Source organism: Zalophus californianus, chromosome 16 (genome assembly GCF_009762305.2).
Source record: "Zalophus californianus isolate mZalCal1 chromosome 16, mZalCal1.pri.v2, whole genome shotgun sequence".
NCBI classification, from domain to species: Eukaryota; Metazoa; Chordata; class Mammalia; order Carnivora; family Otariidae; genus Zalophus; species Zalophus californianus.
In genome coordinates this window covers 35,736,999-35,763,430 of record NC_045610.1, presented here as the reverse complement: position 1 = coordinate 35,763,430, position 26,432 = coordinate 35,736,999, and the positions used below count along the sequence as shown (strand labels likewise).

The 26,432-nt window shown below is 58.0% G+C and overlaps 1 protein-coding gene across 1 annotated transcript; it reads left to right on the top strand.

Annotated features, from left to right (window-relative positions):
• Nucleotides 1-15,049: 15,049 nt before the first annotated feature.
• Nucleotides 15,050-19,883, top strand: TMEM92 (transmembrane protein 92). The gene is made up of 5 exons (XM_027567577.2): nt 15,050-15,182; nt 17,813-17,838; nt 18,655-18,729; nt 18,877-19,072; nt 19,301-19,883. The coding sequence occupies exons 1-5, from the start codon at nt 15,114-15,116 to the stop codon at nt 19,415-19,417; spliced, it is 483 nt and encodes a 160-aa protein (XP_027423378.1). The 5' UTR covers nt 15,050-15,113; the 3' UTR covers nt 19,418-19,883.
• The last annotated feature ends 6,549 nt before the right edge of the window (nt 19,884-26,432 follow it).

The following is a 26,432-nucleotide window of genomic DNA, read 5'->3' as shown; positions in this document are numbered from 1 at the left end:
GTCCTAGAAGGAACCACTGGGAAGCTGCAGCAAGAGGGCGCCTGGTCAGGATAGTCCAGAGCTTTTTTCTAAGGGGGAGGCAAGCTGTGTGCTCACAGGGTCCGCCAGGCAGCCCCTGGGCATGTCTGGACACCTGGAGACTTGGGAAGCCTTTCTGTCCATGAGCCATGTCACCTCCACGACCACGCCAAGCAGCATTAGTCATCCCCATTTTATAGGGGAGGAAACGGAGGCTCTAGAAAGTCAAGGTTTGCAGGGCCTTGAATTGGCAGAGTCAGGATTGTGTCTGGCTCATTGGATGGTGTTCTTTCCCCAGCACTGGAAACCCTGGAAAGCCTTCCTCCCTGGGGCCGAGAGCCCCCTGAACAGCTCTTGGTGGGCTGCCCCGTTGGGGAAAGAACCTGCGGGAAGCCACGAGGTGCTTTGGGCCGCGCCCCAGCCTCCGCGCAGCCTCGCAGTCTCTCCCACTGACCCCAGCGCCTTATCTGGCAGAGAGGAGCCTGGGGAGATCTCCCACCCTCCTCTTGTGGAGCTAGTGCCACCCCCACTCCCCACTCCATTTTTCCAGTCACCCCAGTCCCTCACCCAGGCCCCCTCTCCAGCCTGATGGAAAGAGGAGCCCAGAGAGGAGCCCAACCACTTTCCCTCTGGAATCTGCTGCCTCGGCTTTCGGCTTTCGGATGGAGAAACCATCTGGAGTGTATTACGGGTGGTAGAGAAAGCCGAGAGCAGGAAAATGTGAGTTGGCCCCCGAGGCTCCCGTCTACAGGAAGAAGGGGCTCAGTGCTCTTCAGAGGATGGGCCAGCAGCTTCCCCGCTTCCCCAGTCCCTGGAGGGGGCAGATGAGATGGGCCCAGGAGAGGATGGCCTGCGGAAGACAGTGCCTGGGCCTCTGGACACCAACCTGCTTATCTTACCTACCTTCCCATTTCACAGATGAAACTGAGGTCCAGAGAGGGATAGTAACTTCCCCAGGATCACACAGCAAGTCATGAGGAATAAGGTGGGAGGGAGAGCCCGTCCATATCTATTTACATGTCAAGAGATTGGACATCCCCAGAGTTGGGGTGGGGGGCAAAAGTTGGAACAAGGAGGGGGGCAGGCTAGAGGCTGGAGGATTTTTCTCTCCCTCAGTTGCACATGAGTGAAGTGAAGGGGCAAAGGCCAATGAAAACAGGAAGGAATACCCTTCACTCTTTCAGGGTCTCCACTCCTTGCCTCCCAGTCCCACTCCTGCCCTACTTGCCGCCCTCCCCTGTGCCTGGTGGGTCCCGGGGGTGAGGGTCCTCCAGGCTCTTCCTCGGGGCCCCAGGAGCCCTCCCCTGCATGGGCCCCAGCTCCAGACGTGGCAGGGCCCGCAGGAGTGAGGTTTCTCAGCTCCCCCCAAGTGCTGCGCTGGCGGCTCCCGAAATAAAAATCAAATGTGGGCTTGGCAGAGGGAGCGGGGCGGGAGGGCCGGCAGCGAGTGGCGGCAGAGCTGGGCTTCATTCTTTCCATTGTAACTTCACCTCCTAACCTCTGGCATTTTAATTATTCTCCTACCCGCTCGCTCTCTTCTGCCTGGGCCAGAGGGTGAGCTCACCCTTTCCTCCAGCCGGCGAGAGGGCGGCCGCTGCCTGGACCCCCAGCCCCCAGCCTGCTCCCCGGAAGCTGGGGTGGGGGGCAGGCCAGGGGCACGGGCTTACATGCGCCCTTCTGCTTCTGCCGGTCCTGAGGTGGCCTGGAGAGGGCCAGCCTGGCACCCAAGGTTCCATGTGTGAATCACTGGGTCTTCACACCCACTGCTCCACTGAATGGTGGCCACGGTCTTCAGCCAACGCATGATCGGCCCACCGCCCACTGTGTGAAAGCTGCAGACATGCTCAGTGCGTGCAGAGCAGGGCTTAGGACCCAGGCTGCAGCTCCTGGTCTGCACTCTTGCCAAACCCACACAGAGGGCAAGAACAGCTCAGGCCTGATCATTTGCCTCATCTCCCCAGAGTGTCCATTTCCCCCGGCAATGGTAAGTGATTTAAAGCATTATTTTCATATTAAAACATACAAGAACATCGTATAGGGTAGGGAGTAAAATGGCCCCTGAATTTTTTTACAAGTTCTCAGAAAAGATCTCCACTTGGGACTGTCCACGACGCCTGGGAGCAGCATCTCCCCCCACCCCGGGACCTGGTCTCAAAATAGGAGGAGACACTGGGCATGTCTGTGTGTGGCCAGTTTGTTCGGACTCCACGCTGAAGATGCTGCTGGGTGAGGTGGGCAGCCTCGGCCCAACCTGGGCGGCAGAGGCCTAGAGCGGGAGCCCTCTGCTGAGTCTCATGTCTCCCCAGGAGGTCCGTTTCCACAGGACAAGCAGCACAGTCCCAGGGCAGCCTCCCCTTGGACTCCAGGGCCAGCACCCCAACCAAGGCCTCCTGCTGGTCGCCAGGCCCTGGGAGCTCCCCCACCCCACCGCCTCATGGCCCCGCTCTGGGAGGAAGCCCTCTGTCTTCGTCCTTCTTGCCCTGTCAGCCTCCCCTGAATGAATGTCCCACTGACAAGCAATTCCTGGGCCTCCACAAGCCTGTGCCCAGCCTTGTCGTGGGCAGTGATGGTCTCTGCCCCAGGAGAGCTTCCAGAAGCAAGGAGTGAAGTGCAGTGCCATGCACTCAATGCAGTGTGTTGGGAGCGGGGGAGCTCCACGCTGCAGCAGCCCCTGGGAGAGAAGTCCTGACCTGAGCTCGGGGAGCAGAGCATCAGGAAAGACTTCCCAGATTGGAGCCCTGAGGGGGAGCGTGGCTGGCCTCGGAAGCAGCCCCTGCAAGGGCGCAGGATGAGAGAGAACCCAGTACAGAAGCTGCAGGTGTAGAGGCTGCAGGCGGAAGGTGGGGGCGGGGGGGGGGGTGCAGGGCAGGGGAGGAGGGAGATGCAGGAGTGCTTAGGGTGGCGGGGGGTCAGATGACATGATCAAATGTGCATTCCAGGAAGATTTTAGGAGGACTGGCTGAAAAGTGATTGGAATGGAGGAGAGACGGTCCCTAGGAGGCTGCCAGCAGAGGGCCAGGTGGGAGGTGACAGCGGCCAGGCCCAGGCCGGTGGCGGCAAGGTGGAAAGAGGAAGCCAGATTGATGGAGATTTAGGAGACATAAGTCACAGGACTTGGTGACAGATGGGCAGAGGGATAAGGGCTGGCTCCTGGCTTTCTGGTTTGAACATCTGGCTGGGCGGTTTTCTGCCCAACGCGGGGACTTGGATACACCTGCACAGCCTCCAAGTGGGGCTGCCCACCAGGCAGGCTGGAGGTGTGACGGGCCCCTGGAGAGTGCAGAGAGGAGGCCAGGCCCAAGCCCAAGGGAAGAGAGAGAAGACGGAGTCTGCTGAGGAGCTGGAGAAGGAGTAGCCAGAGAGGGAGGCGGGAAACCAGGAGAGGAGAGGGCCCCCAAAGTCCTGAAAGGAGGAGGTCTTCTTAAAGGCCAACAATGTCAACGGCCACAGAGGTAAAGCAGGCTGAAGCCCAAGAAGGGACACGTGGTCTAGGGACCAAGAAGCTTTTGCCCTTTTCAGAGCCTTGGTCATACCTTCTCCCTGACCCCAGCCTCCCCAACTCTCTGTTTCCAGATCCCCCATCCTCTCCGTCACCCAGCCTACCCCACCCTTCAATGCCCCTCACTCTTCCCCAGGTGCCCTCTTCCACCTCACTCCTTCTCTCTGACCCAAGGCTCCACATCTTTCTAAGAGGAACTCCATGCCCCTCCTTCCCCACTTGGGTCATGGCTGCCATCCCTGGTTCCTGAAATCACCCACCACCACCACCACCAATAATAACAGTATACACCATCACGTACACCTCTCACCAGAGAATCACCCAGATCCAGAAGCTGGGCCGGAGGGGAGCACACACCCCACGTCTGGCCTCCTGGGTGTCCTAGATTAAATCCTGGTGGGCTGCCAGGCTCCAGGACAGCTCCAGGCCAGCCTGGCCCCCAGGGACGTCTGGCCTAAAGGAGAGAGAAGGGATAACCCCAGCGGGCCCATGCAGACTGAGAGGTAAGGCGCAGAGCACAAGCTATGGGGGTTTGGATCCAGCGGAGGAACCCTAGCAGACTTCACAGAAAAGGTGACTGACTCTGCCCGGGTCCTGAAAGGACTAGCATGATTTGATCAAGTGGCCATGGCAGCAAAAGGAACCACAGGAGGAGGGAGGCTGAGAAAGGGCGCGCACGTGGAAAGGGGCCCACGTTTGCACGGCAGCCCGTAGCTCAGGGTGACTGCTGGCCCCAAAGAGGGGGCAGGAGGCTGCGAGGTGAAGGGGCCAGAGCACAGGGGTGGGGGTACCAAGGGAGACCTCCGACCGTGCCCACCGCTGCCTCTTGACCTGGGGCTCTCTGAACTGGCGCTGTCTCCCTTCTCACCCATCCCTCCATCCATTCGGGAAATAGTTGTTGTGCTCCTACGCAGTGCCAGGCAAGTACTGAAGACCCTGGGAGGGCCAGAATAAAGTCCCCGCCGTCCCAGAGTTTAAGTTCCAGGACGAGACCCAGACTCTAAAGCCATAAACAAATACAGACTAAAAATGAAGATCATGATAGGGGCTGCAAAGACAATAATGACGGGCCACTGAGAGTTGAGCCTGTGACCCAGGGCTCCGTGCGGGCAGAGCCTGTGTCTCCTCCATCACATCGGGAGCCCTGCACCCCTGAGGAAGGACAGAGAAGGGAGGATCAGGGAGCAGGAGCTGAGCCGGCAGAGAGCCGGCAGAGAGCCTCCGGGGGAACGACTGCTTCCCCAGCCCCACGATCCCCCAGCAGGGCCCTCTCCGGCAGGCAGCACTCACGTGCTAGCTGCTGCCATCACCCCTTCCTTCTTCCTTCAGCTGCCCTGCGCTAGGTGCCTGGTGGCTCGAGGAGGGCTGAGACCCATGAGCCCGAGCCCTGGCTAGCAGGTGCAGGGGGTCCAGGGAGGGCTCCGCAGGCGGACCCAGGATCCGAGGGTGGCGGCAATCTTGGAAAGGGGCCCCCGTTCCCAGACAGGCCTGAGGGGGAAGGCTTCTCTCCCCACCTCCCCTCTAAGCCCCCACCCCATTAAACCCTTAAATTAACCTCAGCCCCACCCAAGCTGGAGAGAGTGCCCCAAAATAAATCTTAAATTACATGCTGCCTGGGGGCAACCACAACTCTCCTTCTTCACTCTCCAGCAAGTAGATCCACCCTGCCCAATGCTGGGGAGCCTCCCCCCAAAATGGCTATTTATACAGCTCCCTTCTTTGCTGTCCGGCCCTGCTGTCCTTGGGTGGGTGAGGCCCAAGCAGGCTACACAGCTCTCCCAGGAGGTTGAAGTGGGTGGGGAAGGCTGTGAGACTCCCCAGGGTCTCACCGGGCATGGGGATATCATTTATAGTCCCTGTCAGGATACTTTGGGGGTGCTGCTAACAATTACACCCAGGCAGGGACATAGATCTGGATCTTGGGCACACTGGGCATCTGGTCACCCAGGAATGGGGCCTAGACTGCACTCTCCCCGAATGCAGGTTTCTCAGGAATGAGAGAGAGAGAAAGAGAGAGAGAGAGAGAGAGGTGCCTTCACCGTCTGGTTTGCCAAATGAGCAGTTCTGAAGATGGGCAGCCCCTTCCCCCACCCCAACCTGGCAAGGGCAAGACTGCTATGGCTCCAAGGACCCCAAGCACAGGGGGATCCCGGGGGGGGGGCTGGGCAAAGAAAGTGGGAAGCTGGACATGGTTATTTTGAGACCACAGGGCCAGGCCAAGCACCTCCCTGAAAAAGCCACCTTCCATTCTGGGAACCCAGCTCCGGATTGGAGCTGCGCCCCTCAAGGAGTACAGAGAAGGGAGGGAAGGGAAAAGGAACTCGAGAAGAAAGTGGGAGATAGGGAGAGATGTGCACACACAGAGGAACAGAAGGAAGGAAAGACACAGACCCAGAAACACCAAGGTGCGTGACAACACGGAGGCTGGGAGGACAGGGCGGGCCCCGGGAGCACCCGGCCTCTACTGCATGGCCCCTGTGGGCCTGGACGCCTGGCCCCTGCCCCCTGGGCCCCTCTGCCCTGCTCTCCAGGAGGGTGGGTGAAGGGCCTCCAAGCTGCCCCAGGAGGGAGACTCTCCTGCTGCTCCTCCCTGCCCCACCCCTGCCCTGGGTCCCCTCCCCTCCATCCCCACTGCCTGCCCCTCAAAGGGCTTCGTGGGGGCGGAGGCTTCTCCTGCCTCTCCATTGCCCTGCAGGTGGGGGCAGCAGTGAGTTCCGAAGGTGGGACAGGTACAGAAGTGCCCCCTCTCACCCTTAGCCTCAGCCCCAGAGGAGGGGAGGGGATGGGTGCTGAATGAGGGGGCTGAGGGGGGTAAAGAAGTGGGGAGGCCAGGAGAACCCGCCCCAGAGGAGCTGGCTTGCAGGCCTGAGTCCCAGGAGGAGAGAGTGAGATGGCCCGGGGATCGGGCCGTGGGTATGGTATGGCTGTGTCTGGAGGATCAGGTACACATCCAAGTTCACACCTCACGCCTGTGATTTAGGGGACAGGGCTCGCCCACGGACTGAGAAGAGAGCAAACAGGACAGCATAAAAGGAGCGGGCCAGGGGGCCACCCCTGAGGGGATATTTGCACTCACAAATAAAGTGGGTGCCAAGAACTGTGCTGAGATCCTAGAGGAGCGGGTAGGCGAGGGAGGGGGTTGGGAATAGAAGATTCCACCAATGCTGCCTGCGAGGGGTGAGGACTCCCGCAGCGTGGTGGGTGCGGTTACTACAGCCACCCCCCCCCCACCCGCCTTATAGGGGCTAACATGTCGTCTCGCTATTAAACTTGATTATCCGGCCGCTCACCAGGCCCCCTTAACACCTACCTGCCCAGAGCACCCTGTTTACAGGGCCTGGGGCATCGGACCTGCCGTTCAGCTGGAGGAGGCAACCCAACCCTCAGCAGAGCCTGGAGCGGAGAGGCAGTGCCCAGACACTTAGTGCCCTGTTTACCCTGGCATGGGCAGCTGACACAGGTGGGGCTCTCCAGGCAGTGGCCAGAGGCACGGCCAGCGACCCACCTGGAGGCCAGAAAGGAGGCCAGCGCTGCGGAGCTGGGGAGGGGGGTGCAGGGAGGCACATCAGCACAGCGGCAAATCTGGGGCGCTAGCCCCCCCAAAGCTCAGCAGCCGCTCAGCGCTGCAAGAGATGGTCTCACTGGCCAGGGGGAGGGCCAGGGAGTGGGGAGGCCGGAGGAGGTGGAGGAAGCCCCAGGACTCTGGAACCCTGCTCCAGTGTGCCTGGACGCCTCTTGACTCCCCAGCTCCGAGGGACTGACCCACCACACCCAAAGGCACGTGGAGCTTCACTTAAGCACACACCGTCCCAGTCCCCCGCCCTGCCAGTCACCACACAGATACCGTCTCCACATTCTCTCTCCATCACACAGACCATAGAGACCAGGCCCCATAGCCCACCGCACCCGGCATGCACAGGATCTTCTAATACTCAGCTCACAAATACAGCTTACGGGTGTCAGACGCGTGATGCTCACCCCGATACCCCCTACCCCTCATAGAACCTACACTCCAGCAGCGAGGTCACACACACACACACACCTCCTCCCAGCACCACACCCCCAGATGAGCCAAGAGGGGTCTAACATTTCAGTCCTGAGCTTCTCCCTGCCTCTCCCCCATCTCTCTCCTTCCCCCCACCTCCTCTACCCACCCCCTCCCTACTGACTGCCCACCCCCGCCCTTCTGCCTCTGTCTCTGGGTCTCTGGGCGACCTCCTAGCTGGAGGTCTCTCCTCTCGCCATCTGCACACAGGTTGCACACCAGGCAGCTCCAGAGCCGGGTCTGGGGGCTCCAGAGGAAGGGGAGCAGGAACTGGCAGTTGCTGGGGGTGCCTCACTGCCCCCTGCTTGTCATCCCCCCCCCACCGCATGGACCGCCCACCCCTCCCCATTCCGGGCTGAGTCATCTCCACATCTGGAGCCTCAGCACATCTGGAAGCGCTGAAGCCTGTGCAGCCAGCTCCACGCGGACACCCCGCCCCCAAACTGCATTTCACTCCCACCCCTCACAGAAGCTGGGGTCCAGCCCCCCCATCCTCACCTGGGCCGGGCCTGATCACCTAGCAGGCAGGCAAGACCCCCCAGTGCCAGTCTCTGCAACGGGGACATGCACTGACCACTGGCTCTCTCCCAGGCGGCAGGCCCCTCGGCCCCTTGGTGCCCACCACACTGGGCAGGCAGGGCGGCGCTGGCCTTGGGGGAGGCCAGGCCCCAGGCTGGGGGAGGCAGGCGAGCCGGGCAGTGAGGAGGCAGCGGTTTGGCCCAGCAGGCAGAGGGAGTTTATCCTGGCTTGGGGCCCTGAAGCCAAACATCCTTCGCTAACCTCGTAGACACATCAAAGCCGGCCAGGAAGGGGCCCTTCAGTAGAGGAAACCTGCAGTCCTGGCGGCCTGACAGCCTGGCTCCGGGCATAGGACCACCCTGTCCCACTCAGCAGCCCAGGCTCAGCTGGGCCACAGCCGGCCCGGAGCCCCGGGGCCGAGGAGGACGACGCTCCTACCCCCTTTCCGCCTCCCCCAGTGCTGCAGACAGGCTGGGCATTGGCCCTGGGGAGGGGGGCACCACGGGCACCCGGGCTTAGCGTTGGCCCCTAGAACCGGGCTCCCTCCCAAACTTGCCCCTTCGCACCCAGCAGTCGGCACCAGCCACCAGACTCCTGGGGTGCCACAGCCTGGAGGAGGCGGGCGGCCTCCACTGTCGGGGCCCTGACTTCATCCCCCAGGCTCCCCTGTTCAGGGACGGGGCCTCTCCGTGTGGATGAGAGAGGATGGAGAGGGCAGGGGCCTTCGGCGTTGGGAGAAGAAGGGAAATAGCCGCCCAAGAGAAGTGGGAAGGCGAGAACTGGGCTGGAAGCCATGGGGCCTCTCTCCAGGGATGGCAGGGGCCGCAGGCGGAAGAGGGGCTGGGAGGCGCTAACAAGGGAGGGAGGAGGTGCTAACAGGGCCACTGGGGTGAGGGGGATCCTGGAGGCCACCCCGGAATGGCTGGCCTGGTGATAAGGCAGGGAGGGGGGCTACCACATCAGCAGGGGAGGCGGGGAGGTGTGCATACACGCGTGCACGTGCATGTTGTACACATAGGCAGACCCACTGCACGCGCCCACACATGGGTGCGCTCACACCACTGGGGCCAAGTCTGTCCTGGGCCGGGGGCCAGATGATGTGGCTCCTGAGAGGAACTAGGGTTTGCGGAAGAATGTGATCTCTGCCCACCTCGCTTCTCCCGCCCCTCTGCTCGCCCTCATTCTTTGCCTGACCCCCGGGTCCTTAAGAAGTGATCCACTTCAGGGGTGCCTCAAGCTGTGCCTTCTCTGCACTTCAGCCTGAGCCCCCAGACCCATGAGAGGCTCTCCCGACAATCCGCCCAGCCTGCAGAGGGGCTCCTCTTTCCCCTGGCTGCCGGAACTCCCAGCTTCTTTGGGACTGGGAAGTTCTTCGGAAGTCTGACTACAATCCCCCGTAACATCTGGATCTGACACAAAGGCACCCACAAACGGGGTGCAGGAGGGTCCTCTTTCAAGGGGTCAACTAGAGCAGAGCTAGAAAGTAGGAGATACTAGGGGATTCCCAACCTCTTTTTTTCCCTCTGGCTACAGTCAACACAAGGCTGGGGGTGGGAGTGGGGCTGCCGAGAAGGGGAGGGGCAGGGAAGCCTTGGGGAGAAGGAGCCCCAGAGAGAGGGGACCAGGGCTGGCAGGGGGTGGGGTGTCTCAAGACCTTCAGCCTGGTCTGGCCTCAGCCCCTCCCACCTGGGTCTCAGCGGCTCTGCTCCAGCTGCCAGCCCGCTAGATCACCCTCTCCTCCCCAGCCCCCCACCCCTGCCCCGACTCTCTCCCCACCTCTTGGAGGTGTTTCTCTCTCTCTCCACCCCTGGCTGTGCCCCGGAAACCTACACTTTGGAAGGATAATGGCTCCCAACTGCCGTTTTTTGTCTTCGCTAAGCCTCTGGGAAGGTGAGGGTTAGTGGAGCTCCTCCAGCCGCTCATTAGGATAATAAGCTCCCTGCAGCGTTAACTGTCAGGTGGCCCGCCTCCCTCCACCCTCCTGACCCACAGGTTGGTGGCTCAGATTTGGGATCAACTCTAGAAGTCACCTCCCCACTCTGTGCCCATCACCCCGAGAATGAGTGAGGGACTGGTGGACTTCAGTTTCCAAAGCAATGCTGGGAAGGAGGCTCAGATCCTGGTCCCATGGCCAAGAATTCCTGTTGGCAACCCAACGTGCCATCCTGCCTCCTCCTGGAAGGTGGACAGTGAGCCAAGCATTCCTTGCAGCTCGCCCCGTAGGAGTTGCTCGATCCCTAGGGAGACATCTTACTCACTTAGAGGGTATGTGTCCACTTGAGTGGGGGCGGGAAGCAGAAGAGATGGATTCCCCCAAAACACACAGCCAGTGGAGATGAGAAGCCCAGTGAGCCTGGGACAACCCCTTCCCCAAAATGAGAGCCCCCCCCACCAAGGATTTTGAGAATTCATTCCTTATCCCCTCAGAGAAATCTGGCCCCTGAACCTGGGAGGCCCCCAACCAGTTTCAATTCAGTGACAACAGAGTCAGTGTTTACTTGGAACAAAGCGTCATGGGGAAATGAAAGATGAATCAGAACTGGGCCAGCCCCCTCAGCCTGGTGGGAACACTAGAACATGTATACACATCTTCTAGGGAGAATGGCCCAGGGCCAGCCGAGAGGCCCAGAGGAAAGGCCTGGGTGTGAAGATCTGAATCCTGGAAGGCTTTCTGGAGGAGATGGTGTTTGAGCTGAGCCTTGAAGAATGTGTGAGAATGTCTTAGGTTTCAGGGAGGGGCCTGGGGGCAGGCATTCTAGGTGGGGACAACTGCCCACGCAGGGGAGGAAGGGCGAGCAGTGGGCCGCAGGGGGCTGCTGGGTGGCTGGCAGGACACAGAGAGCACCCACTGCAAGGCAGGTGGGGGAGCCACTGTGCAGGAAGGCGGTGACAGGGGAGACACCCGTGACAAGCACAGGCGTAGCCCGCCTGGGCTCTGAGCCCGAGGGAGAGGTGGGCACCCACCAGGAAGCCAACCGAGGCAGGGCTCAGCCGGCAGTGGGAGAGCAGAAGCGGGGGACAGACCGGGAACCGAGAGAATCACTCAAATCTCTGGTCCCAGCACCACGGCCACAACCGGTCCCCTGTGGCTCTCTAGGAAGAGTGGTCAACGACACCAGGTCACTCTCTGAGGCAGGTCACTGGCCCTGCCCTCTCTTACCTGGCTCTTGGGTGGGGCCCAGACTCACTTCATGCACAGCAGAGGGGGCTGCGCTGCAGTGGCCTATCCAGAGAGAGGGTCTCAGACGGAAGCAAGGCCCTTCACTCCTGGGCACCTCACTCAGCCTCAACGTGAAATGCAGAGAAGGAGCTTTGGGCCCCTTTCCTCTGCTGGGAGTTAAACATTTATTGCTTGTTATGATTAAGCTAACATGTATTTACCATCACTGCATGCCAACACTGGGCAGTTTATGTCATCCTCACGATGACCCCCTGTGACAAAGGACGTGGTGTTCTCCACCCCCAACCCCCTCCACAGAGAGTCTAAGAGGCAGAGAGAGGGTGAGTTTCTTGACTAAGATCACACAGCGCACCGCAGTAAGGGACACGCTTAGCCAACACAACACTGTCCCTCCCTGTAGGCAGAGCGGGGCTGGAGCAGAACAGCATTCCTCGGACTTTGAAAAGAAAGATCCAGCCCCACGGCCATAAGTCATTATGGATATCAGTGTCCACCACAGTACAGGGGAGGGGCTGAGAGGCACAGAACTCGGCCTGGCTCTTCCGCTCACTCAGGACTGGGCAAGACTTCCCACCCCAACCCCCTGTGAGGAGTCCCTCCCTCCACCGCAGCAACCAGGCAGCTTTCTCCTCCAAGGCTGCCTGTGGGTGTGGGGTCTTGAGGCCTGCATGGCTCTGGTCCTGACTCAGCGCCAGCGTCCCCTGTGACTTGGCCTTCCCACCCCTCCAGGCCCCACTTGGCTTCCCTGAGAAGGGAGAAGTGGACCAGCTGACCTCCAGGACCCCTGCAGCTGGGCCCTCGTAGGATGCAGACAATCGGCTCGTTCTTCGTTCTTCAGCGACTGGGCGAACGGGGAGGCAGCTAGCGAGTATGAAGACATTCCGACTTCGCTGCTCTTGGGAAACCCCAGATGGAATTTGGCGCGGAATCTAGAGGGACCCACGGACTGCCTGAGGCCTCCGGGCCTCCCTTCCCGCGTGCCTAAGCACACACGTACGCGCATACACACACTTCCTTCCCGTGGCCGGATTGTCAAACTGAAGATGGTGTCCCTGTGCAGGAACTCCCTGCCTCCTGACAAGAATGTCCCCTGTCTCCTCGGCCTGGGGCCCCATTGTGCCCCCCACCCCGACCTCACCCATCAAGAATGCTGGGGCCCTGGGAGCCACGATGGATGTTGACAGTGAGGTTTGGTGTTCTTGGGCTGACTGAGCTGGGACCACCCAACTCCGGGTCCTTCACCCTGTCCCCAACTGCAGGAAGGTGCAGAGAAAGGCAGGCTGGTGTCTTGAAAAAAAAAACAACTGGGGACCAAGAGGCAGGTGCCAGGGGCCCTCTGGACTCTGCCCCATGAGCCTCCCTCTCCCACTGGGGAGATGTGGGAGAGGGCATGGAGTAGCTCTTCTCAAATGTCTGCGTCTATGACATTTTTAGGAACATAGGTAGGGTTGCCAGGTTTAACAAATAAAAATACATGACACCTAGTTACATTTGAATTCCAGATAAGCAACACATAAATTTTAGTATAAGTATGTTCCAAATATTGCGTGGGACCGTTTAGTATATTCATACTAAAACATTATTCAGTTTATCTGAAACTCCAGTCTAACTGGGCATCCTGTATTTTGTCTGGCAACGGACAACAGATCTGTGTCAGGTGGGTGCCAGAGAGCCCGAGGGGAGTAATGCCAGCCTCCTGCCCTCCACCTGCCCCTCCTCAGGGCCCTGGCACCTGCCTGGTCCCTTGACCTTGTCAGTCCTCCCGGCTTTCCACGTCCACCCCTCAAACTCCTCCATCCCCTTCCCAGCTCTGTCATTTCACTCCCCAAGATACCCTCTCCCCTTAAGCTCACCCATCTTCCTCTCCCCTAAAGGCCACGCCTCTGTAGGACTGCAGGTCTGCTCAGGGTGGCAGGGGATCCCAGCCATGGGTGTTGGTGCGACAGGGCAGGGGCAGGAGGGATGCCCAAGTCAGCAGCAGCCTCACCAAGGAGACAGCAGTGTGGGTGTTGCTGGGAGAAGTTTCCAGCACTCTCTGTTTTAGGACCCCCTTGGGAGAAGGGCCAGCTGGGGCCAGAGCCAGCTGCTTGGGCAGGAGGGAAGAGATGCCCATGACCTTCTCCAAACTCAGAGTCACCAGGAACTGGAAATAGAGGCCATTTTGTGCAGCCAGACACTGATTTCACTTGGATCAGGAGAATGGAAGATTCTGTCCTTAGGGGCAAAAAAAGGGCCAACAGATAATGAGAAACAGAGACCAGGAAAGAGGGACAGAGAGAGACCAGGGAGTCGGTGAGAAATACAGTCAGGGAGACACAGGACCAAATCAGAGACAAAGGAAATAGAAACACAGAGAGAGAAACAGACTCCAAGGGAGACAGTGATTCACAACAGAGAAGGGAAAACAAGCAAACACGCAGATGGAGAGGAACCGCGTGGACACAGCGATGGGGAGAACAAACAGGAGGACGGACCGGGAGGAATGGGGAGAGACAAGGAGAGGTTACACAAGCCAGAGACGAAGACAGAGATAAACAGAAAGCGGTGAGAGAAAAAGAAAAGACAGCCAGAGGAGGAAGTCTGTCCATCCCTACTAAGTCGGGGATCTTTTTCAGTGGCAAAGTCAGATTTGAGACGCGGCAAGAGACGCCTAACCAGCTGGTTGCTGAGCCTCTCCGGGAGCCCTCCCCCGTCTCCCCGGGCCGGGAGCAGCACCCCCACCCACCATCTCCCCTGCGTCCCCTCCCCAGGGGTCCGGGCTCCATCTCTCCAGCTCCGGCACGGGGCCCACACGTCTCCTCTGTGTTTGGGCATCTGGCTCTCGCCCGGCGCCTATGGCCCCCCCGAGGCGGCCTTCCACCCCGCGCACCAGCCAGCTCCCCCCGCGCCCGCGAGCCGGAGCGCGGTGAGACCCGGCCCCAGGTCCCATCGGCGCGCCGCCCGGCTCCGTGGGAATCCGGCGTTGGGCGATGCTGCCACCTGCCGGCCGGACCCGAGAAGCACAGCGCGCCTGGAGGGCTGGGGCGCGGCAGCCGAGGGTCGGAATCCGGCCCTCCCAGCTGGGACCGCCTCCGCGGGGTCTTTCCAGGAATCCGGATGGGCCTGCTCGGCGGCTCCCCTGCTCGCCTAGCTTCCGCTTTTCCCCCAGTTGCCGAGCCGGGGGGCAAGTCTCTGAACCCTGGGCCTTAATTTCCCCTAGAGTCAAATGGAGGCAGTGTACCAACACATCCTCCCAGGATTGCAGGGGACCCTGGGGGGACACGAATGTACTAATGCTGTGCTCCTGAAATCAACCAGGTCGCCGGTCCCTCTCTTCTTGGCCAAAAAAAAAAAAAAAAAGTGACCCCCCCCCCCCCCCCGCCACCCACCGTACAATGCCCTCAATCCACTCCCGGGCCTCCGCCTCCCTCTCCCTCAACCACTGTCCCCCGCAAGCCCAGATGGGAAGGGGCTTGCAATGGGCGGCTCGCTCTGCCCGCATCCTTTCCCTCAGCGCCCCCCCACCCCATCCCCGGCCCGGCGCAGCACTGCCCCTCTCAAGCCCGGGGCCACCTAAGGGTGGAGGAGCGGAGACGGGCAAGGAGTAGCTCTAGACCCGACCCCCATTTTTTTTTTTTTACCAGTTAATCTCTTCTACCTCCCAACTCCCTTGACCCAACCCCGATCTTTTCCCCTCTCCTCCCCTCTCCTCCCCACCCCCTTCCTGCCCCAAGTCCAGCCCTTCGCGGGTGCATAAGCTCCGCCCCCATCCCGAGGCGGGGCCCCATAGGTGGAGAGACGTGGGAGAGGTCGCGGCCCCGCCTCTCCCCTCCTCCCCCTACACACGGAAGCTCCTTGGCCCCCGTGCCAGGATGTCCGACACCTGGGTCCCCGGCCTCATACCCACCTTGCTGCTCGGCCTGCTGGCCGGCCCCCAACAGGTGAGCGCTTGGGAGGTAAAGCTATAGAACTTTCAGGGCCCCACCCTTGTGGGTCAGGGGCCTACTACTGGAGCTCGGTCACCACCTTCCATTGTCAGGATTTCCTCGTGACCGTACGCAATTAGCGACTTCCTTTCTCTTTTTGCCGGGGAGGTGGGGGCGGCGGAGGGAGGCCCTGAGAAGGCCTGGGTTCTTACGCCTGCGGGGGGGGGGGGGGAACCTTGTAGGGACCCGGCCCCCGCCCACCACCCTCTGACACCTAGTGCCTCTTTGTGAGTGGGGACTTTGACCCTATTAGCCTGAGCTCGTCCTTCCCGCTTCTTCCCGCTGCGTCAGAAAGCGGGGACTAGCGGGGACTGAGGGCTGGACGCCTGGCCAGCCTGTCACCCTAACTCTGTTCCTCCAGGGCTGGGTGAACTTGGAGGAAGCACAGGCCCTCTCTGGGACTGTGTCTCAGCTTGTGCCTTAGGGGAGAGAAGGCTCCTTTCACCCCTCCTGGGAGTGGGAGTGGGATTCCAGCCTGTGCAGGATTTGATCTGGCTGCTTGACCCAAGGCTGGGTTGACCTCTGAAGTCCATGATTCTCACCGGGGCCCAGGGTTTATGCGCCCCCTCATTCCTCCCGTTCCTCCATTAAACTCTGAAAATGTTGGGGGAGATCTGTCCAGTCCTGGGATGGGAGATCATGCTGGCAACTCACATGGGTCTGGAACAGGGATTTTTCAGTTTAAGAGTGCGACATCCCGGGGCCCCTCCCCAGAACAGGGCACAGTCACACGACTCTGTTGCCTCGCGGGACTCTGCCCCCGAAGCCTTGGCGCTACTCCTCAGCCACTAGGCAAGCCAGTGGTGCCGGCACTAAGCTGAGCATCCTCTTTGATTTCTCCCAGCAACTTGGGGCGGCAGGTGCTGATATGTCCCCATCTCAGCTGATATGGCAGGATCAGTAAGCTGCGGTTCTCCATGACCACTCGGACGCTCAATAAAACTCAGACTGAGCCACCTCTGACAAGACCACCCCCCGGGTTAAAGCGGGGGGAGAGAATTTTGGAGATCAACCCTCCCAAACAGCACAACTCAGGATTAATTTATTAAAGCTGTTCGTTTTCAGCCCTCCTTAGTTGGGGGCCTGGAGAGCGGGGAGAGACGGGGTCTGGAATCTGGAGGGGGAAGAGGGTGCCCCTGAGTGCCTGGACCCCTCGGTCTGTCCCCATCTCTGCAGTTGCCTCTATGTGCTGTAAAGCTCCCACCCTTGCCGGGCCGGCTTTTGGGAGTTGATTCCTGCTCTAGTCCCCAGGGGCCAAGGCTTGTGGCGGGGAGGCTTCCAGGTGGAGCTGAATCAGCCCACCTGTTATTGGCTGTCTTTGTAGGTTTTCTTGGCTTTACTGTTGTTAGTAATTGAAAGGTGATTGAGTTACTTCAAGTAAAGGTATGAAGACGTGGTAGTCTTGCCAAAGTTGGCATCTTATTCTTAGGCCGCCGTTGTTTGTCCCCCGAGGCTGGGGCGGAGTGACAGGTGACCTCCCGTGTTCCCACCCCTGCATTCCCCACCCCAGACCCCTCACCCCACAGTCTGGGAGGAAATGAAACCGGGTAATCAGCGAATGCTCTTTCATTCATTCTGCCAATATTGTGGTTGGGTTTTTCACCAGTGATGACAGATAAAAATGCCTGCCTTCCTGGAGTTTACATTCTTCTGATGAGACAGACAATGAGCAAGACAAAGGGAAACATACAGTATGCTAGATGTGGGTAGGAGCTGCAGAAAAGCGTGGTGAGGGGCGCTGTGGGGGAGTAGATGTAGTTCCCAGTAAGATGGGTAGAGGGAGAGGGGCGGGCGCCAGCCTTGCAGATACCTGGGGTAAGAATGTTCCAAGCAGGGCTTATACACATCATTGCTATTCATCCGGTTAAATTCTGGACCAATACCCTAGATTCCCTGCAGAACTGGTACAGAAGAGGAAGGGAGGGAAGGTGAAGCTGGGCCCGGAGAGGAGAGTCTGGGTGGCTTCCAAGAGCAAGGAACGCCCCCATCCCACCCCAGGCAGAGATCTGAAAGATGAATGGGGGTTTGGCAGACCCTGAAGGATGAAGGCAGGAGGAAGAGGACCTGCCCTTGCACGCAGGTGTAAAACAGCCAGGAGTTTTCAGGGAACTCCCAGGGGGTGCGTGTGCAAGAGGGCAAGGGGGGGCAGAGGCTGGTCGCTGGGGGTCCAGGCACCAGGGAGCCACTGAAGGGGGCCTCCAACGAATTTTTGGATGGTCAGATTTGCTGGATAGGAACTTGCCCGTGGTATGGGGAGTGATTGGGATGAGCAGGAGAGAGTTGCTGGTGTCCCTGATTGTAGGTGAGGCATGGAAAGGAGATAGACCGGAGGGGTGGTCAGAAGCGTGAGCTTACAGGTCTGGGGGTGAGCTGGTGTACGGAGAGAAAGGAAAGCTGGGGGCGCCCGGTGTGTCAGCTGGGGCTCCGGTCACAGACCTGGAGTGAGGTGGAGAGCAGGCCCAGGGGAGGATGCCGAGCCATTGGGAACCCGCTGCAGGCTCTCAGGTACCGGGGCAGCAGGTGGGTGGAGATGCCGCCCCCTGGTTTGTGACCCCCCCCTAACCTCTACCTCTTTTCTTCCACAGGCTGCAGCCAAATGTGGACTCTTCTTGTAAGTCTGGGATTTGGGCTATAACGTCCAGTCTGGGGAGGAGACACCCCAAATCCTTCCCTGTCTGCCTTCATGGGGGGGTGCAGAAAGTCACCTCCGCCTTTCTAGGGAAGAGGGTTTCCCACTCCCCCACTCCCCGCCCACTTCCTCCCGCCAAGCTGGACGGAGTCGCACTTGTGGGCGTGTCTGAAGTCTAATCCCCGCCCCTCTTTCGGCCCTCTGGGTCTCAGGCTGTCTCTCCTCCGAGGGTATCCCCGCCGGGGGGTGGGGCGTGCAAACCGGCTGTGTCGATCCTAATGTATAAATGCCAAAAGGCCTGAGCGCAATGAGGAGGGGCTGAGGGGGGCGGTGGTCCTGAGCAGACGAACGTTTCCATCAAGTCAGCCCTGCATGTTCCAGGAACACCCTCTCCTTCCCACCTCTTAGTCCACGGGCACCAGCCAGGGGCCCCTCGAGTTAGCTCCCACTGCTCCCCGCCCTGTCCATCTCCTTCGAGGGCTCTTGCAGCCGCTACAACATGCCGCCCCACACCTGCCCAGTGAAGTCGACAGGACATTCTCTACACCCATTTCATAGATGAGGAGAGTGAGACCCAGAAAGGAGTGTAACTTGGCACAAGTAGTGCGATGAGCCTAGAATCCAGCTCCTGGGTCCCAGCCCCAGCTCGCCCACAGGGCCCAAGGAGGGTCCCTACACCCCACCCTGCTGGGCCGTGGCTCCTGCCCTGAGGATATGCGTGAGTTGTGGGGAGGCTGGGATCTTCTTGCCACCTTGGTACCAACAGCCCCACTTGGCCCCCCCCCCCCCCGCCCCCAGCACCTGCCCCAAAGGATTCAAATGCTGTGGTGACGACTGCTGCCAAGAATATGAGCTATTCTCCAGTCCCCTGAGGTGAGCCCAGGGCCGGCTCGTGCGGCACGCTCCCCACTTGTCGGGGGGCACCGGGACTTGCTGCCCGAGGGGCGGTCTAGGTTGGGGTGGGAGGGGCGGTGGGGACAGCCCAGGGACTCAGGGAGATGTCGGTGGTTCCTCACCCAGGATCTTCGTCATCACCTTCCTCATCATTCTGCCCCTTTTGTGCGTCTGCTGCCTGGCTAAGCGGTTCTGTCGCAGCTGTGGAGAACAGGAGCAGGGCCCCCCAGTGGATCACCAGGGGCCCCCGGAGCCACCCTCCATTGCCCCCCCAGAGAGGGTCACGACGCCCACCTCTGAGCCCCCGCCCCCCTACAGCGAGGTGGGTGTCTCTGTCCCACTTCTTGCTCTGTTCCTTAGCCGGCCCTACCTCCCTATTATCCACATTTTTAGAGCGACAGGTAACAGCGAGGCCCTCCTTACACCAGGTCTCCAGACCTAGAGAGGGCTCTGCAGCCACCATCGGGTCGCCCCTCTCCAGCCAGCACTTGGGTGGTGATGGCTGGTGCCGAGCCCTGAAAAGACTCCATGTCCCCTCTTTTCCCTGCAGATTATTCTGAAGCCTGTCCTGCCCCCCATGGAGCCACCCCCTCCCTACAGCTTCAGTCCTGAAGAATATGCTGGGGTGCACCAACAACCCAGGGGCATCGACAACCCAGCCTTCTGAGCCCCCGCCTGCCTGCAACTGCAGTGTCAGCCCCTCCTCTCCAACGCCGCCTCCATTAAGCCAGAGACTCTTGGGACCCCTGTGATGCCCCCACCCATCCTGCCACGTCTTGGGCTGTTCTTGGTTTTAACTTATTGCTTTTCCTGTCCTGGTTCCACTTCAGTTGCTCTCGTCCCGAGAGCTGGTCTGGAGGGTCAGCGTCCTCCCATCCCCACCCCATCCCACGTCAGAAGCTGCCAGGAGGGACATGTGAACACCTGAGGTGCCTGACGGTGGAATGGGCTACTCTGAGAACCCTGTTTCTGTGGGGTATACACATCTTGCCTGGACAGCCAGCTCCGAGATATTCTAGAGAGCACTCCTGTTCTATGGGAGATTGGACTGCATGGGCTCTGAGGTCTACCTGAATAGAGAAGACCCCGTTGTACCCCTCCACACACATGTGTCCTCACTAAATTTTAACTGATTGTCACTTGAGAGTCTGCCTCTGGCTGTGTGGGGAGGTAATGGGGGAGTGAGCCCAGGTGCTGCTGGGGCACGGGGCGGGGGGGGTGGCGGGGGTAGGTCACTGCACCCAAAATCCCACCATTGATGTGTTGATGATGAGCCCGGGCAGACGGTACATCTGTGAACCACCGTCTGGGAGAGAATCTTTGCAGATACTTTGACCCAGACTCAGGGCTCAGGGTGCTAAAGAGCCTGGACGGGGAACTGGGGATGGTGTGAGAGTCACTGTTCTTTTCTTCCCCATCCCATTCTCCCACTGCTCTGCCCAGGGGATGTGGAGCTCAGCTCCCTGCCTTTCTCACCATGGCGTTGGGAAGGGGGCAAAGGAGAGCGGTGTGGGGGAGGCTGGCCATCAAGGGGGCAGGACCTCCGGAGACCTTGATCTGCCCCACCCTGGAGTCTCCTGGAGGGAGGAGAGGAAAGGGTAAATTCTCCCTACTCTTCCAGCCCCTTCTGGTTCTGGGCACTCCCACCTGAGCTCATCTGTGGGGTTAACCCCTAAGAGGAAAGAGGCATTCACCGTTGCATCACGGGAGAGCGTCTTCGTGGGGGCATCAGTCCCCATGCGGCCTGCAGCAAAGTGTGGAGCTGGGGGACTTGCGTGGGGAATGCAGAGAGACCCCCCACCATGCTGGTGTCTCGGGGCTCAGGCAGGGTTGGGCTTCTCCACCATGACCCTGCCTTTGCCCTGCTCCCCTGCAGCCCATGGATGCCACCAGCCCAGCCTTCCTCCCCAGACACGGGGCACAGCAACAACACGGGCCAAAGCTCTTGGGGAGATCGGAGGTAGGACTGGCCCTCTGTGCGGGTGTGGATGCCTCCTCCAGTGCTCTCTCAATAATACCCAGCCTTAGAGTGTCACAACCCAGGCAGGTGGCAGGGCCAGGGGCAGGGAAATGGCACAGCCAGCCCCGAAGTTGCTAGGAACAGGGGCTGCCTGGCTGGGTCTGGGGACAGAGCTCCAGAGGAGCAACAGTAGTTAGGGACAATGCCATGTCGGAGTTGGCAGTTAGGAGAATGAGCACAGTCACGAGAAGTTTCCCTTGAGTTTCAGGGATTGATCTGGGGGAGCAGAAGGAAGACAGGTCTGCCTTGTGCAAATGTGGCTGTCCCTAGGTAGAGAAGTCCCAGGGCTGATGCTGCCCTCGCTGGGGAAACGCCCGCCTGAGTGGGAGGACATTAAGCAATGGGCTTTGCAGACCCGGAGGAGGATCCCCTTCAGCTTGGATGCTGCCTTCTTTTCATCAAAGATGGCACGAGGCTTTTCAGTGCCCCCAGCAGCAGCAGAGTGGCCTGAGAAATAGTCAGTGGTCGTCCTGAAACCCAGCATTGCTGGGACCTGGTGGCAGACACCGCCAGTTCTAGGTCTCTCTGCTTGTTGTTGGTGGGAGGGGAAATAGTGTGACCCTGGAGGGCAATCTAGCAGCATCCTTTCCCGCCACGGATCGTTATAAAGCTCCTACTATGTGTTGGGCACTCTGCCTGGCACTGGGTAGCCGTTCAAATTGAAAATGTACATGACCCAGCCGTTCCACTTCTGGGAATGAGCCTTCAGAAAAGCTCAGACAGAGGAACTCAGAAAGATGTCCATTGCAGCATTGTAGGTGGGGGGGGGGGGTGTAAATCAAAACACCCTACATGTCCGTTGATGGGAGCCAATTAATATGCCAGGTCCATCCATAGTGTGAATGCAGTGCAGCCTTTAAAAAGGATGAAGAAGATCTGCAGCACCAACCTGTCACAACGCTCATCACTTGCTGTCACAGAGAAAATGCAAGTTGCAGAATAATAGTTTATGATCTCAATTTGTAAATATATACTTGATCATGCATATTTATATACATATATATTTTTCCTTTGCAAATGTATAGAAAAGATCTAGAAAGATACGAACCAAACCACACCCACTGCCCCACTTCTAACAGTGGTTGGCACTGTGGGATGGAGGGACGGAGGTAGCCAATTGTAAGGGAGGTTTTTTACTCGGTATGCTTTGTATTTTTTTACAATAAGCAAGCATTGCTTCCTTGAATCAAAAAAAAAAAAATTCTTCAATGGAAATAGAGGCAGCTTTAGAAGTTTATGAAGACTCTCCTTGTGGACTTTGATCGACAGCCGTTCATATATTCATATAGAGCCCTGCTATGAGGGAGAGGCGAGAAGGGCTCCAACATTTGGCACACATATGACATAGGCAGTCAGGGACGAGATCGGCAGCGGGCGGGGGAAAGCCTGGACACCTGCCAGACGTTTGACGACATGTGATGCCCACATGTTAGCCGATGCAGCTCTGTGACTGGCAGGCACTCCGGGTGTCTGGCTGGTTGGTTGGGTGGATGAGCAATTTCACGGTGACTGAGAACGCATCCTTTGCACTTGGTTTAACAGCTTGAACCTAGTGCAAGAATCCCTGAATGAATGAACGAATGAACGAACGAACGAACGAACGAACGAACGAACGAATGGCGAATGATTAACTGAGTGGGAGACCGAATGACAGAACAAGTGTGCAGATCTGCCACCGGGCGTTTGTAAGGACCTGTGGGTGTGGTTAACAACAAGAAGGCGCTCCTTGTGGCTGTGGGCTTCTGTCTGCAGGAGATTCTCCCCAGAGGAGGGGGAGTGCAGGGGAAAGCTATGGGGCAGGGGGCAGGCTGGGGGGTGGGGGGAGGGATGACACCAACAAGAATCTCCCCTCACTCTGGGGCTGAGATTCGTAACTCTGGCTTCCGACCTGGAAGTTTCTGCACCCGGCATCTCCGGGTCTCAGTTTCTCTTACAGTGAAGAGGTCCCCCCTTCCAGCTCTGGTAGGATGTAGCTCTCAGACTCCCACGTGGGGATGGCGAAGGAGGTAAGAGAATTCAGGATCCCCCTTGACTGCAACAGCCTTGCCTCCACCCGCATATCAGCCACACACTCCCGCGTGTCATCCCTCAAACCTCCCGCCCCCCTGAACACCACCTCCTCTTCTTCCAGCTCAGACGCTGCATTAGCCCCATGGCAGCAATTCTCTGAGCCCAGGAGCCCTCCAAGGCTTAGCCCCCCTGCAGTGCCATCCCCCACATCCTCACTGGCCTCCTTACCCAACCTGGAGTCCTTGATCCAGCCTGATCATCACTGTCCTGGTTCTAACCCCTTGACCCCCTTCTCCATCCGTCGTTCTCACCCGGCAAAACCCCAGACTCTGGTTGGGTCCAGCTTTTGCTCAAGAAGCAGCACACCTATGCAGTTGAACTCACTTTAGAATCAAAACTGCAGATCCCAAGCGGGCCCTCAACTCCTCCAACACGCCTTCGAAGCTTCCCATCCTCACTCTTGAGATGACCAATTTATACCTTCTCCTCTCTTTGAATCTTCCACACTCCCAGCCTCAATTTCAGCTGGTGATGGTGCCACAGACTTCAGAGACCAAAATGGATACAGTCACAGGAGAACCACCTGACACCTGACATCCCCCCTCTGGGCTCCACCCCTCGTACCCTCTCAGGACCTGGTTCCCGAAGTGATGCTGCATCAGCCATGTCTCCCTCATGAGTGGACCTTTGTCATTATCCTCTGGGCATAAGTACGCCTCATTGCCCATCTTAGAGAAGCCCTGCCCTGATACTCTCATTCCCGGGCCTGCTGTTCCATGCCCCTCCCCTCCCCCATTCCCATCCCATACTGCTCCAGCCAGCCCTTTGTCGCCATCATTGACCCGCAGTGACTCTTGTCCACATCACCACTGACCTACATTTTGCCGAAGTCAAAAGTCAATTCTCTAGCCTCATGTACTCCGTCTGTCAGTGACATCTGACACACTTGGTTGCTTCCTCCTTCTGGAAAAACTTTCTTTCCCAGACTTTCCTGACACCACCCTCCCTGGGTTTCCTCCTACTCGCCCACAGCTCCCTCTCGGGCTCCTTCGCTTTCCCCCCCTTCCTCCACCTTCTTTGAATGATAGTTGGTGTGAGGGACCCAAGTTGACTTTGGCTCCGTTCTTATCTTCACTCCCTCCCGTAGTGGCTCTCATCCGGTTCTGTGCCTTCAGAGACCATCTACTGTCCAACAGATCTCAAATCTTTAACTCTGGCCAAGGCTTCTCCCTTGAACTGCAGACTTCTGTCTTTAACTTCCGTTCAACTACCTCCACTTGGACACCGAAGGAACACACCACAGCCACCGCTAGCTTCTAGCTTCCTTCCGCCCCGCCCCAAATCCGAGTCCTTCCCAAGTTGTCCCTCCCTAAATAGATAGATGGCAGCCGGCCCGCTGCTCAGGCCAAAAACCAGTGATTGTGACTTCCCTCTGTCTCTTACCCTCTCATCCTGCTTCTAAATTAGACCCATACGACTTTTCACCATTTCACCGTTCTAGCCCTAGACTGAGACTTGGTCAAGTCTAGCCTAGGCCATCCCAGTGACATTCCAACTGGCATCCTGCCTCCGCTGCTCTGCGTCTGTCTTGCCCCTGCTGTTCATCCTACACACTGAAGTCAGGGAGATCTTTCTAAAGCCCAAATAGGACACATCATTCCCCTGCTTGGAAGCTGCTGCTGGTTGCCCATTGCAGTCAGAATAAACTCCAAATCCCTGACTGTGGCCTTCAGGACCTACCAGGTGTGGCCCCTCTCATACCCTCCGAAATCACCTCTTCTCCCCTCCCTCCTCACTGCATTCCCTCTCTCTGAGCCTTGACTGTCCCAAATCAGCCTGGCCCAGGGCCTTTGATGGCCTTTCTGCTTGGAATTGTCCCCCTTCCTTCAGCCTCTCCCCTACTCTTCCCATGGCGGCCACCTTTTCATCATCTTCATTCCAGTTCAGCTGTCACCTTCTCCAAGAAGCCTTCCCTGACCACCCCACTCTATTACACTCACAGCGCCCCATTCTCCTCCTTACCATGCTTCACAGTACTGGGAAGCCTCTTATTTATCTGTGTGCCTATGTGTTCACAGTCTGTTTCCCCACTCTGGACCCAGCCTCCTCAGGGACAGTGTTTTGCCACGTTCCCTGTCCCATCCAAAGTCTAAAATAATGCCCGTGTGGTAGTCGTCACTCTTTGTTGACTGACTCACCCTGTGGCCACCGTGCTCGTGGCCACCTCAAAAGCAAAGCTCAGAAGTTCCCCCAAGAGAAGCACCCAGGTTAAGGAGCTCCTTGGATGTAGTTTATTTCACCATAAAACCCATTTTCTTTCTCCTAATCCCTGTGGAACTTCAGAATCCTATCATCCTACGGAAATTTGAGAGAAATGTTGATGTAGTCCAACCTCGTCTTATTATAGATGAGATGAACAAAGTCTGGAAAAGAGACGTGACTTATCCAAGGTCACACAGTGGGCAGGACCAAAAGTTGGATTTAAAACTCAGTCTCCTCCGGGCGCCTGGGTGTTGAACTCTTGATTTCGGCTCAGGTCATGATCTCAGGGTTGTGAGAGGGAGCCCTGTGTCAAGCTCCACACTCACCGGGGAGTCTGCTTGAGGTTCTCTCTCTCCCTGTGCCCCTCCCTCCCCCCTGTGCACGTGCACATGCCTTCCCTCTCTCTCTCTCAAAAATAAATAAATCTTAAAAAAAAAATAAAACTCAGTCTCCTCAAGGTGATAGGGATAGAGAATGAATTAGCGGGTGCCAATGGTCAGGGGTGATGTGGGGTTGGGAGTGGGAGGGAGTGGGTGTAACTATGCAGAAGTGGCAGGAACGATGTCTTTGTCGTGGCAGATCGGCTCTGTACCTTGTTTGCAGTGGTGGTTACAACAGGTCCACATGGGTGATAAAATGACAAACACGTACATTGTCCCAGAGTCCGTTTCCTGACTTAGAGACTGCGGGTAAGATGTACCCACTGGGAGGAACTGGGCAAAGGGAACCTGGGACCTCTTCCTGCTATCTTTGTCACTTCCTAGGAATCTGCAATGATTTCGAAATAAAAAATTATTTTAAAAAATCGATTTCCTGCCTCCACATTCAAGAGTTTTTTTTATGTTGTTAAAGGTCGTTAGGTCAAATTTAGGTTCAGTGTATGTGCCCAGGGTCCAATACAAAGCCGCGTTTATTGCTTTTGTTAATTTGCAGTTCATTTAAACTAGGAATTTGGGCGTGGGAGTATGTAATTCGCACACGCTCCACCGCAGTGGTGAATGCAAAGTTGAATCGATCTTCTCCCTCCTTCACACCTGACCATGACTCTCTTGTCACCAAATGTGTTTCCTGCTCGCACAGAGACACAGAGACAAGAGGAAGAAGACCTCAACTTCAGGGATGTTTCCTGGTCATCTGGGTGCATCTCCATGGGGCATGAGATATATATATGTGTGTGTTCGTGTATATATACACATAGTCACCAACTTCTATAGTTTGTGGAATTCTGAACTAAAACATAATATAAATAAGTCTTATTCTTCCATCTCATCCCCTTCCCAGCTTGCTTGTGCCGTTCGGTTGCTTTTGTTGTGGTTTTGTTCATTTTTCCAATTTCGTTTCCAATTTTTTTTATTGTGGTAAAAAATACAGAACATGAAATTTACCATAA

What these genes read in the sequence shown, in the direction of transcription:
- TMEM92 (XM_027567577.2), top strand. Translation starts at nt 15,114, where the DNA reads ATGTCCGACACCTGGGTCCCCGGCCTCATACCCACCTTGCTGCTCGGC. An exon ending in CTATTCTCCAGTCCCCTGAG is followed by an intron (nt 18,730 to 18,876) that starts GTGAGCCCAGGG and finishes TTCCTCACCCAG; the next exon opens with GATCTTCGTCATCACCTTCC. An exon ending in CCCCGCCCCCCTACAGCGAG is followed by an intron (nt 19,073 to 19,300) that starts GTGGGTGTCTCT and finishes TTTTCCCTGCAG; the next exon opens with ATTATTCTGAAGCCTGTCCT.